The following is a 13,356-nucleotide window of genomic DNA, read 5'->3' as shown; positions in this document are numbered from 1 at the left end:
AGTAACTAATGTCAACAGGGAGCCTTGGACACAAGGTACATTTATTTGCTAAAACCCACAAAACTTCCAGGTTTTCATTCTTTAAGTGCCTCCAGTTTTGCAGCAGCGCATTGGCAATGTCACCATGCAGGCTGGTCCCCAGGCTGTGACTGGCTGGATCACAGAGGAGTATGACAAATACTCTGAAACTTGAAGCGGCAGGAAATGAGCTGGAGGCAGTGGCAGGTGATGGGCAGCCAGTGACTCTGCTAGACAACCAGTGTTCCCAGGGCATCTACACGGGCTGGAGGGAGAGGCAGGCAGCCCTGATACACAGGAGCGTTAGTGCAAGCAGAGGGAGCTGCAGCAAGGTGTTTCAGCACTCAGTCTGTGAGATGGGAAGGTGGAAAAATCTACTGAGGGCACTGAAATATTTTCCCAGTGCACCACTGGCTGTATTCACAGGCTCAGAATTACCAGTTCCGTACAGCCCAATATGTCAACTGTGCCAGGGGATCCTCCCTGGTATGACACTCAAACTCTTGCATCAAAGACAGGGCACAGATATTTAAGAAAGCAAACCAGAGAGTATTTTGATAGATTTTCTCTAATGCCTCCTGCTGAATCTTGATATAAATTAAATATTTATTAGGACAGAAAAAGAGAGAAACCAAGAATGTTTCTTTCACCTCGTTGTACAGGAGATACATCCTGCTTAGCTCTTTGAAAATATTTTTCTTCCTGTTAGTTTAGGTGCCCTCCACTAACTGATTTCTAGTTTTAAATTTCTACATCTCTTCAGATTTTGTGTAAAGGAGCCAAAATATTCAACAAAGGGGCTATGATCTACAGCTCTTAAAAATCAGAAGTTGCAGCATTGAGTACTGCAATATTTAAATCCATCTTATGTAATTTTATCTACCTCTTATTTTTACAGGCAAACCCAGGTAGTATCAAAGTCATACACAGTTATGTAAGCAAAAGACCTGGCCCTGATAACCTGCTCTGCAGTAAATACAATAATTATATTTACATATTCCTTCAGCATTACACACTCAGTGGTGGAGGAAATACTGAACTGACCCCACAACACGTGGAACAGTTTCTTCTGTACAGCTTTTCTTCACCCTTGCCCAGATGTGAGAGGACTTTCATTCCGGTGTTATGCAGCCAATCCGTGCATATGCAGACTCCTCTGAAACAAAAGTACAACGTTTTCCTCCCTGAGCCCTTCCTGCACTGCAGAACTTTCACTAAAGAAAATTCAAAGGCAACCTTGAGCAGAGATCCCTTGAGAGCTGATCTGCACAGGGATTGGGATGAGGCAGACCTTGTGGGGAAAAAAAAAAAAAAAAAAAAAAAAAAAATTCCTTTCAAGGTGTATTTATCTTGGGGATATGCAGCATACCAGGAATAGCATATCTCTGAGCTGTTTATACAGCAAGGAAACTCTGCCCTTTCAGTTCTTCTTCATGAAATCCCCCCCATTGCTAGCAAGTACATGGAAATAACTGCTAACAACTCCACGTGGAGATAACTGCTAACAACTCTTTTCTTTGGCCTTGCCTTCTTAATTATGCTCATTTAATAACTGAAAATTACGGTGGTTTTTCATCAATAGATTTCTTGATAGTCTAGCACAGAAAGGAAAAAAAGCCATTACAAACTCCATTAATATTCTAACATGTAATTATAAGATTACAATTGACTAATATGGTTACCCTGCAAGCGCTACAGCTGCCGAAGAAGAAAACGTAACAAAGATGACTGGTTTTTTCACCCACAAGGATGCAAACGAGACACGCTATAATTTAATTGCAAGCACTTCCAGTAATTCATTATGATTTTAGAAATTCACTGAAATACCTAATATAGAAACATCTTTCCTAGCATAAGAAATTAGGTTTTCAATCATCTATTATTTGACCTGCTCATAGATGATTTAGTTCATGCCATGCAGTATGATATGCATGAACATTTTCCAAAGCAAATTTCTAATCCAGGCTCTGAAATTCATATTTAGCAACTTAATTAAAAGCCTGACTTTCAGATGTACTTGCCACCTGCAGCTCCTATTCACTTCACTGTCATTTAAGTACCTGGCTTCAGGTGGCCGAGATTGAAAACTGCAGCTTGAAGAACATTATGGGTAACTCACGACTTTGATGAAGAGTCCTCCTGCTACCCTCTGCTTTTCTCGGGCAACACCCCTGCTGATTTTCTACCTGGGCCTGAGAAAACACTGGACCAAATGCTCAGCAGGTGCAAAGCAGCTAAGCTAAACTGAAATCCAAGCCATACGTGTTTTGTCTGAGTACATGTTGCATCATGAAGTCCTTCAAATGGAAATTTGCATCGAGCCAAAGGACCGTCCTTAATGAAGGAGATGCATTCAGTAATTAGAAAGAAAACAGGATGCCCAGTTTTGACAGCTTGAAACTGGCTCCCTGCAGAGCAAGGGTTTTGGTACTTTGTATCCACATTCATAGCCTATCAAAAGTTGTAATTAAACGCTGTAACAATTAAGAAACTGCCACTCCTCAGACTGGACAGATGTTGCTGCGAAAGACACATGAGCAGGTGTAGTATTTTTCCCCCCTGGAGTATTTTGAGTTCATATCCTACAAACTTCTTACCCACTATCCAAAATGTGAAGACTCAAATTGTGTTCTTGCTGACACCTGCATATATCCAAAACCATTCCAGTGAAGAAGTGTATTTGTTTTCCTGAGGGATAAATTTGACCCATAGTTTCAAAGCACCCTGAGAAAGTTGTCTGTTCACCTGAGTAGCTTATGCAACTGCAGCTAGTAACTACAGCTAGTAGTTTTGCTATTTTCTGCCCATTAGCTTTTTTAAGTCTTTGCATTCTCAATAAAATGTAATTAACTTCCCTATGTGTGTCTGACTGCATAGCTGAGGCTTTGCTCTGGGAACTGGTACAATTTCCATTGTCCTCACCCCTCCCTCAATGCGTTCATTTTTCTCTGTGTGTGACTGTCCAATGCTGCCTCTGCCCTGGGACTGAAATTAATTTCTAATATTTATTTCACAAAACTTCCCGCAAGCTTCTCCACTTTTTCCAATTGTCTCAGTTTAGATAATAAAATATATTGGTTTGGCTTACATATTCCCAAAGCCATGCATATTTTGGGCTAATGTGACTGCATTAATGTATTTTCATGTTGAGCATTTTCTTGCTAGTGACAGGTCAGGCTGGACCATAATAGTTACATGCAATTCATAGCATATGAATTCTGTGTACAAGCTACACGATTAAACAATTGTTTAATCCCTAACAAATGCCTGGAATTTTACTACCCTTCCTCCTCTTCCTTCTGCATTGCCCTCATCCCCACTGTTCCTCCACTCCTCTGTATACCAAACAAATAAGCTTCTCCTTAGCACAACGTGACCTCATGATACAACCAAAAGCCAAGGGAACAAGAAGAAATGTAAATGTTATGACAGCAGCAATAGCAATTTTTCTTTTTACGGAGTTGTGATGGCAGATCCTACTCTGGCTGGCTCTGGGAAAGGAGCAGGTACCAAACTGGCGGGGCACACGCTGCTCTTTGAGCCTTATGCAATGATCTGTGTGACAAGACCAGGGACTGCAGGAACCCGCCTAGCTCCTTCAGAGAAGCATGCCCTTGCACTGTCAAACACATTTGTGCTAGTCACAAGTCACAGCAAACCTTAGTTTTTCCCAGCTACCTCACCATGCTCTGTGCCGTCCTTGGAAATGATCTTTGTTTTGCAGCAAACATTTTTTAGGGGCTTGAACTCAACAAGAAAGGAGGGGATGGTCCTGCTCTTCTGTTCTATCCAGCCAATTTAAAGTTTACTGGAGCCTGATGTTGTGGTGCTGTTTGCATTATTTGGGTATCTAAAGAAGCAGTCTCTGTAACTTGCATTTGCGATGGGCGCTTCTTATTTCTGTGCCCTTAAGATTTTATCCACATGATTGAGTTAGCACTGTGTAGTGCTACCAGTCCCTTTCCAGTTACAGAGGTGGAAACGTGTGACTACCTATAGTATGATCAAGCCATTCCCATACCTCCACAGTATTTATTCACACCACATGCAAAAACAATCAGCATTGAACACAGTGGCATTCAGGAATTCACAGGATTAAGCATTTCTTCGAGCTTGAAAGAAAAAGGAGGGAAGAGAAAGGCTGCGTTATCAGAAAGGAGGAAGAGGTTCCTTCTCTTGCTTGATATGTAAACAAATATAAAGTAGGTGAATATTTACACAAGTATTTTACGAGAAGTGAGTTTGCACTTATCTGTTGCAAGGCCACTAGAACTCTAAGGAAACCAGGCACGTAACAACTGCAAATGCTGAGTAAACAAAAGTCGTGGTGTTTTTTGTTTAAAGGCAGAAGAGTGTTTTCAAAGATGTGTGCTGACACTATCCTTCATTTTCTTGAGGTTTTAGACCTCAGCAGTCACGTTTCTTAGGCTTCATTGTTCCAGCTGTGACATTAAAAACCTTTCCAAAAATAAGCCAAAAGCCTCAGCAATAAAAACTGCAGCAATCACAGGCTACCAAGAGATGTAGTTTTAAAGGAGTCATTAATTTGCGGGGAAACAATGAAACAGTCCTAAGAATCACACAGTTTTGACTGTATAGAAAACAAGAACCAACCTGAAAAGTGTTAGATGAATACTTCATGATTAAGTAGAAGGGACAGATGATCTTACTTTTTCATTGGCTCTTATACCCAGCAGACAGACTGTCATGGCTGCCGGAGACACTTAAAATCTATCACAGGGAGATAAGTCTATGTAGTCAGAACAGTACTGTAATATAAAAATCTTTTACGGTGTCTAATATTTCAAATTACACAAGTATAGTAGAACAAATATACTAAGACTTTATCTTCCTCTCCTACCTCATCTCTAGAGGTACGATACCAGATCAAGTTGCTGGTGCACTGTGCATAGAGTATTGGATGCTCTACATCTTTCCCTTGGGTGACTCAGAACTGAATTTCTGTGTTTCCTGCTTAATTGCAAGGAGCGTCAGCTTGCTGGCCAACTAGAAAACTTCACAAAACTAGACATTCCTGATTCCTTGTTTCTCTAATTTGCCATTACTCTGAAAGCAGAGGCACAGCTTACACATTCATTAGCCCAACAGGGGACGACAACAACTTTACTGGAGAAAGGAAACGGTACCGCAGTCATTCACTCATCCCGCTCACCACTTCCCACAATGCTAAATAATGAGATCATGGGAAACTATTTTTAAAATTTCGCTTCCCCAGTTTTGTCCTCTCTTCAGAATTAGAACAGAATTCCAACTACAGTTGGAAAATTGTCTGTCCTAAGCACAGCTACCTGTTACTGTGGCTGCTCTCTCAGACCTCAGTGATCTCTTTGGTATACAAACACGATGCTGTGAGATCTCTGCTTACCACTGCAACCAGTCAGAAGGAGAAGAATCAGTGTCAGTGCAGTCGGCACAAGGGGGTTTCCCACAGGGCTAGCAACTGACTGCAGATGATTCTGGTCCTAGGTTAGCTTTGAAACCATATATTTATTGTTCCTTTTGATTAACAGAAAAAAAAAAAAAAAGAAGTGTAGTTAGCTGTAACCTGACATGGTCACCGTAGTGTGACCAAACTAACCCAAGCATTGCTAGGACTTATTTTTTTATTGGTCCCATGCAGATGAAAAATTTCCTTTAACACAATTTGAACATTCATGCCTAAAATTCAGCAGCATAAGTAACTCTCTTCAGCTGTTTAGGTGAGAAAATTAGAGTAGAGTTGGCACCTGGTGAATTTTATTATGGGCAGCTGTGGCTGCAGAGACCAGTCACAGTTACTGAGCAGGAACAGCAGCAATTTGTCCAAGGTGGTCAGTTTATTCTTTGAATTCCCAAGGCAGCAACCCTATACAGCACTGCTTATTTAAACTTGCCAGTCAGTACCTCACCTAAAGTGCAAACACAGAGATGAAACTAGGTAGATTACACACCTTTGCTGGGCTTGCACAGAAAGTTTCTGTCTCATCTTCACCATCAAAGAGTTCTGGTGATTCCTGCAGCACCTTATGAGACCTCCTGTGCAACCACTGCAGGTCTGAGCTTTCCAGACACCCTGCATTTCCTGAGTGCAGGCACAGGATGGTCACTGTGTGCTCCCAGGGGGCCCCTGGTCACTACAGATGAAAGAAGGGCTTGCTGCTGTCAAAACTACTCACGTACCCATCTGCTAGCCACTCTCCTTTCCCAGGACAAGCAAGTTGTATCATGCTGGCCTGCCGCAGCAATTCATCCAGCCCTACAGCATGCCCCAGACAGCTCCTCCATGGGCAAATTGTTCAAGCAGTGTCAGTGTGATCTCAGGACCTTGCTAAAAATGGTAGTTGTCCCTTATCTGGCTACTTCAGACCCACAGCTCACCCACAGCTCCCCAGCTCCCAGCAGGAAAGCGGGCAGGCTGGGAAACACAAGCCCGGCACGGCCACTGCTAATCCCATCGCAGGAGAGAAGTCTGGTGGGGTACGCTGGATCAGCCTGTGTGCCTTGCCTCTGTGGTGGGGCGTAGGCACAGCAGTCCTGCTTTGCTGCTTTGGGAACACAACTCCGTGCTTACAGAGTAGGGATAAGCTCACTGTCGGCTCTTTACGATGGTACTCATGGTGTGTTTGTCAGCCCCTGCCTGGTGAACGCTTTTCTAGCAGCGCTGCACGAGCAAGTTAAGCCACTGATACGGAAGCAGATTTCTAGCTCATGGGAGGGGGAATCTTTCCTGACATTTATCAAAGGAGATAATTTTAGGAAATCTCATTCTGATTTCAGTGGCATACTGGATGACAAAATGAATATTTAAAGTACATAATTCCTTTCCTTAGGAAAAAAAAATCAACCTTTTTCTAAAAAAGCTGGAGATGGCAAAAATCCATCCTTCCTGATGTGGAGGGAATAAACAAGCATAATGCTAGTTTCAGAGCACGCAGCCTGGGCAAGTGCTACAGCAAGTTAGAAACAATTTTGTGGGAGCAAGGAGAAATCAAAATGAGAAACACCAGGAATGGGATACAATTTGCGCAGGAATAAAGATTAATAGTTTTTGTATGTTTGTGAGGTTAACTACTCTCCTGGCTTATTAGCAGCACATCTCAGAGCTTGGACTGGGACGGCCGTGGCTGAGCTGCAAACCCCGTTATATGGGGAGCACTTCCAAAAGCAAAGCTACCCAGCATGACACAGGCTAGAAGGTAAGCCCTGGCTGCCAACAAACTCACTGGAATCAGGCTCATTACAGTGGTGGCAATAGAAGCCATGGACCTTCTTGCATTGAACTACCCATTTTTCTTCCCTCTATATTCACAGTCCGAAAGGAAAAGCAGAAACTTCTTCACACATTGCTGAGCAAGAGGAGAAACGATTTATTCCCTGATACAATAACAATGCGCTACAGGATCAAAATGCAGCCTTGGCCTTTTTCCTGCTCTTAATCATGCGATGAAGTTGCTGCAAAACAACAGTTGCACCCAGCTGAAAAAATCTGGCACAGATGCAGAGGCGAGGCCAGCATATTCCTGCCGTTCACAGCTTGTCACGGGGAGGAGGCCTGGCTTCGCATCTGCATCTGTCCCTTTGTCATATAAGAGGGTCAAAGTGCAGCTGTTCCAATCGACGCTCCCAACTCACACGTGAGCTTATCAGAAGCCCCATGCAGACCCTGGAGCAGTATTCCTGAGATGGGCTTGGCAGCAGGAGGCTGCTGCCACGGGACCGTGCCAGCAGGTTCCCACGGTGCAACCCAGCTGCGGCCCACAGCAGGCAGCAACCCAATACAGAGCAGGAGGTTGGGCTCTAATTGCCAACCTGTGCTTTTTTCATAAAAGTTATGGGTGTAAAATATGTGCACACCAGAGCCAGTATTAGAAGTCTGTACAAGGAAGGAAAAGCCACATATAGGATTGTTTTGGTTTTGTTTTCTTCCCTTCAAAAATCTCCGTTGCACTGGGTGCCACCTCCCGTACTTCTGAACACAGCCACATCTGTCCTCACATCCACAGGCAAAAAGCCTTGGCAAGCAGATGGGCAGATCATCCAAAGGGGTCATCACAGCTAGCACAGCCAAGGGCTGGCCGCCCAGCACCTGGCATGTTTTGCTGCTTAAGCAATAGCAAGTTATAGTCCATGTGACAAACCGAATGTAAGCACCATCAAAAATAACAGCATACCTGCATGCCCCATTAGCATTACTTTCTGAAGTTAATCTGAAGTACAAGATAATATTCTACCTCTACATTTTCCCTTTTATTGAAGGACTGCTTTATGACTCTGCTTCACTTTTCCTTCTTTTTAGAGAATGAATGGAAAAAGCTTAATTTAGCACACAAATGCCACGTGACAATTCTTTACTAGTATGTGGCCTGCAACAATGCATCTGTGCTCGTAAATTTTTTCAAGATCTGAAAATCCCATAAATTTTGGATTTTTTTTCTTTTTTTTTTTGCAATCTACTTTGATCAACTCAGTTATGAAATCTAAATTCTAGTTTTTAAGTAAATGGTTAAGCTTTCTGAACACACGAGGAAGGGGCTTGGTAGGGTTACTAGAAGCTAGGTGCATAAGAATTTGTCATAGATGTTGTTATGCAAAGCAGTGTGGCTGGCCCCATGCATCTCCAAGGAATTTGCTACATTTGCTGACATCTTAGACATAGTAATTCCCTGTCTTTCCTCTTGTTCGGTGCTGTCCCACCTCAATGTTGCTCTTTCCTCATACGGAGCAGATAGTGTGGTTCAGGTATGAGCTGTGCTGTTAAATCAGTCACCCTATGGCTAATTCAAAAAAGCAAACATTTAGTGCTTGAAAAAGTATTCTCAGGTGATTAATTATCTCAGACTTTACCGCCCAATAAACTTAACACTTCCGGGATAAGGAGGGAAAAGAAGTATAAACTGGCCTACCATAACCCAAATCTGACTTCCTGGAGTGCTCAATAAACCTAGGGTTTGAGCCCAATCCTATTTAGTTCCTGAGATGTAAAAGAAATTTATTTACAGCTATGTCAGTAACTGATACTACAATACCTTTATGAGCTGGTCTGGTTCACTTCCTTCTTCCACAGTAATTAATTTGGACCTTCCATTTCGTTCATTGTCCCGAATGCCAACAGCAACTTGAGTAGCCTTCAGTCGCTCATATTTATTGCATGATGAGCCACACCACTGATAGATTTCCTAAAATAATTAAAAGCACACACAGATTAGCAATAAGATTGAAAACTGAGCAAAATTATGAAATTAGCATTTTATTAATAATTATCGTACTAGATCTAAACCACCAGAACATCAGTGAAGCAACATCTTTCAGAAATACTTTCCAGAAGAGATTTGCTAAGTCATCTAGATATTTGTAATATGCAAGATATTTATGTAATGTAATTCAGTATCTGCATTTTAGGAGATCACTCAATCTCAGAATAGTCAGGCCAAAGACAAAGTTTCAAGTTTACGTCAGGATTACAGAGATTCGCAGAACTGGATCCCTTTCAACTTGCAGAGGTTATGCAATGAAAGCTGTGAGGTTTTCAGCTTGCCTTTACCAACTTGACTGTAGGCTTAAGACAAGAAAAAAAATCTGCTTCCCAGTTCTGGTTTAAATACTGTCAGCTTACCAAGAATCCAGAATCTGAAGACATACTTGGCTTCAGGTCTGAACCTTATTTTAAATCTGACATTCAACATTTCCACAGGAAAAAAATCAACAACTATCTGTGCATACTAAGAGAAACAGAATTTTCTAAAGAATTAATGAAAGGCTGCCTTGAGTGTGTAGAAAGTCAAATGTTTCAATTTGAGCAGATTTTTTAGTATAGATATTATAGCCATGTACTGCTTCAGCCATCTTCTCCCAAATTTGGAGAGACTTCTGAAAACACAGGTTCCTTTAGTTTCTGAGAATTTCAGCACTCAAACTTACTCATTATTGTCTTGACCTACATCCTACTAATTGACCTTATTTGAAATTATATGAGAAAACAGGAGTCACTAGAGATACAGCAGCAATAAATAGGAATTCTTTATTTCTCACAGTCTATGGAAGCAATAAGGAAGAGGAAGAAGTCATACATAGAGAATTAACTGAAGAGGTTAGGCAATTATTGCCTTACCTCAGTGTGTATGCTGCAATTCATGGAGATAACTCGTTTAAAAAGGTTAAAAGCTCGGCTTCAGTTGTATGTGTCAGCCCTCTCTTGGTCTTTTGGTAACTGGCCATGCAACCTCAAACAAGAATTCTCATCTACAAAATTAATAGTATTTACTGTACTGACCACAAAGGGTACTGTGAGACTTAAATTGTCACTGCAAATTACAAAGACCTTTACTTCTCAGACAACAAATTCACATTTTCTTTTCTTAGCATCTCCTAAAGGTCCCATTGCACAGTGTGCCCTGGCTACCTTGCATTCACAGTGTATTCTCCCACTTTGCCTTCAGTTAGCAAGTGACTAAACTGAGCTTTCCTTTAGCCCACTGGCTCCAGGCTTCAAATTAGCCTGTGAAAGGAGAAAGACCATTAAAAATATACAGTAATGGATTTCAGATTTTTTGATTTGCAGACTTCATTATTTTCTTTATGGAGTCCACCTTCCTAAACTAAGAGACTCTCCCACAAAATAATATGACTTAAATACTTTCATCCTAAACTGAAATGATTAAATGTGAAATTTTGTTAGCTGTATCTTTGAGAAACCTTGTGTGGTAAGGTTTTCTCCTGCCACATATATAAAACTTGAATCAACAAGCCATGTCTGAAAACATCTTTGATCTGGACTTCGCATGGATGAGCCACACTATCCCTATCAGCTCCATCTTCCCTCGTTATTTAAAAAACAGTGATTTTAAAAGCTAGAGAAACAAGACTCTGATTCTTTTCAGCACTAGAGAATAAAGACACTATTCTTTATTAAAACCCTGAAAGTTAAACTTCACATATTGTGTAATTTAATAGAGGGAAGTGAGCAGCCGTAAGTCATGAAAGTGTCCCAAAGTGTATAATATTTTCTTGTATTTACCATGAGCACTAAACAAACATCTTAGGCATTCAGTGCTACAAGCCTTCAGGAGCTTAGATTTAGTTAACTTTCTTTTCTGAAGTAAAATAATCTTCTCAATTATTTTAAAATATATCTAATTTTGAGGCCTCACAGCAGAAGTTCTGCTGGATATTTACAAGTAGGTCTTCCTGACATAACTTATCTATTTAAATCTCTAGGCAGATTGGTGTTTTAACAATTTAAAGACAGAAAAAGTTATATTAAAAGTTAAAGCCACTTCTTGGCAAGGCTAATATTTAGATCCGGATTTACCTGAAATACAGTCAGTTGGTTATCTAACCGTGTCTAATAGACCACTGAGCTTTTGGCTTGGATCTTATTATTCATGTATTTATATTTAGACACACACACACACACATATATATATATAAAGTGCTCAACTAGGGCCATAATATGGTATTTAGCTTTAGCTCACTCGGTGCTTTCACAATTTCTTAGCTGTACTACACCTCCACTATTTTTAGGCTTGTTTTGCTAACCTTATTTTGAACTGGCAGGCTGACAAAAAAATGTTTCCATTAAAATGAAAATAGACTTCAAGTGTTCACTCCCCTCAAAGAAAAAAAAAAAAAGGAACTTCATGCACTAGTAATTCCTGTGCCAAGCCCAGTTTATTTTCAGAAGTTTGTACTAGCAGTATTTATTTATTTTTAAAATCTTTTTAAAAGAGTTTGAGAGACATGGTATGGAAGAGAGCTGTTCTGCTACCTGATATTAATGGTTGTTGATATCAACGTACTTGTCAGATCACAGTGGGATTAGCAGCTAAGGGGGAGAAAATGTTATCATGAATAATCATGACCATGCTAGAGTTCCTGAGGGAGGCTGTGAAGGCAAACTGGGTCTGTACTATGCACACTCCAGTCACAGCAAGGCCTCTTCTCATCTGCATGTTCTGGGGAGTGTGGTTTGCTCTTCCAGTTTTAAAGTAGCAGGATTCACTGCTATTATTCCAGACAGCTTCTGGCCTGCAAATCACATGAGATCATGGAATCATAGAATAGTTTGAGTTGGAAGGAACCCCTAAAGGTCATCTAGTCCAACCCCTCTGCAAGAAGCAGGGACATCTTCAAATGGATCAAGTTACTCAGAGCCTCATCCAACCTGGCCTTGAATGTTTCCAGGGATGGGGCGTCCACCATCTCTCTGGGCAACCTGTGCCAGTGTTTTACCACTCTCATGATAAAAAATTTCTTCCTTATATCTAGTCTTAATCTACTCTCTTTTAGTTTAAAACCATTACCTCTTGTCCTATCACAACAAGTCCTGCTAAAAAGTTTGTCCTCATCTTTCTTGTAGGCCCCCTTTAAGTATTGAAAGGCCGCAATAAGGTCTCCCCAGAACCTCCTCTTCTCCAGGCTGAACAGCCCCAGCTCTCTCAGCCTGTCCTCACAGGAGAGGTGCTCCAGCCCTCTGATCATTTTTGTGGCCCTCCTCTGGACTCGCTCCAACAGGTCCATGTCTTTCCTGAGTGCTGAGGGCTCCAAAGCTGGACGCAGTACTCCAGATGGGGTCTCATGAGAGCAGAGTACAGAGGGAGAATCACCTTCCTTGAACTGCTGGCCATGCTTCTTTTGATGTAGCCCAGGATGCAGTTGGCTTTCTGGGCTGCATGCGCATATTGCTAGCTCATGTTGAGCTTCTCATCAACCAACACTCCCAAGTTCTTCTCCTCACGACCGCTCTCAATCCATTCTCCACTCAGCTTGTATTTGTGCTTGGGATTGCCCTGACCCATGTGCAGGACTTTGCATTTGGCCTGGTTGAACTTCGTGAGGTTTGCACACACCCATCTCTCCAGCCTATCAAGGTTCCTCTGGATGGCCTCCCTTCCCTCCAGCATGTCAACTGCACCACACAGCTTGGCGTAATTGGCAAAGTTGCTGAGGGTACACTCAATCCCACTGTCCATGTTGCTGACAAAAATCTTAAACAGGGCCAGTCCCAATACCAACCCCTGAGGAATGATACTCCACTTGGACATTGAGCCATTGACCACAACTCTTTGAATCTGACCATCCAACCACTTCCTTACCCAGTGAGTGGTCCATCCATCAAATCCCCGTCTCTCCAGTTGGAGACAAGGATGTCGTGTGGGACAGCGTCAAATCATAGAATCATAGAATGGTTAGGGTGGGAAGGGACCTTCAAAGGTCATCTAGTCCAACCCCCCTGCAAGGAGCAGGGACATCCCCAACCGGATCAAGTTGCTCAGAGCCTCATCCAACCTGGCCTTGAACGTTTCCAGGGATGGGGCATCCACCACCTCTCTGGGCAACCTG

General features: G+C 41.9%; 1 protein-coding gene across 3 annotated transcripts in view; it reads right to left on the bottom strand.

Moving 5' to 3' along the window:
* Positions 1 to 13,356, bottom strand: part of SCIN (scinderin) — a 75,710-nt gene that overhangs the window by 23,463 nt on the left and 38,891 nt on the right. For all 3 annotated transcript variants that reach the window (XM_086742416.1, XM_086742415.1, XM_086742414.1), the window contains exon 4: positions 9,045 to 9,194. In XM_086742416.1, coding sequence (XP_086598542.1) covers positions 9,045 to 9,194 — 150 coding nt within the window. The remainder of the gene's footprint in view (positions 1 to 9,044; positions 9,195 to 13,356) is intronic.

The sequence above is a fragment of the Chlamydotis macqueenii genome, chromosome 2 (genome assembly GCF_036417535.1).
Source record: "Chlamydotis macqueenii isolate bChlMac1 chromosome 2, bChlMac1.mat, whole genome shotgun sequence".
NCBI classification, from domain to species: domain Eukaryota; kingdom Metazoa; phylum Chordata; class Aves; order Otidiformes; family Otididae; genus Chlamydotis; species Chlamydotis macqueenii.
The sequence above is the reverse complement of the archived record's forward strand: the minus strand, read 5'-3'. Positions and strand labels throughout refer to the sequence as shown.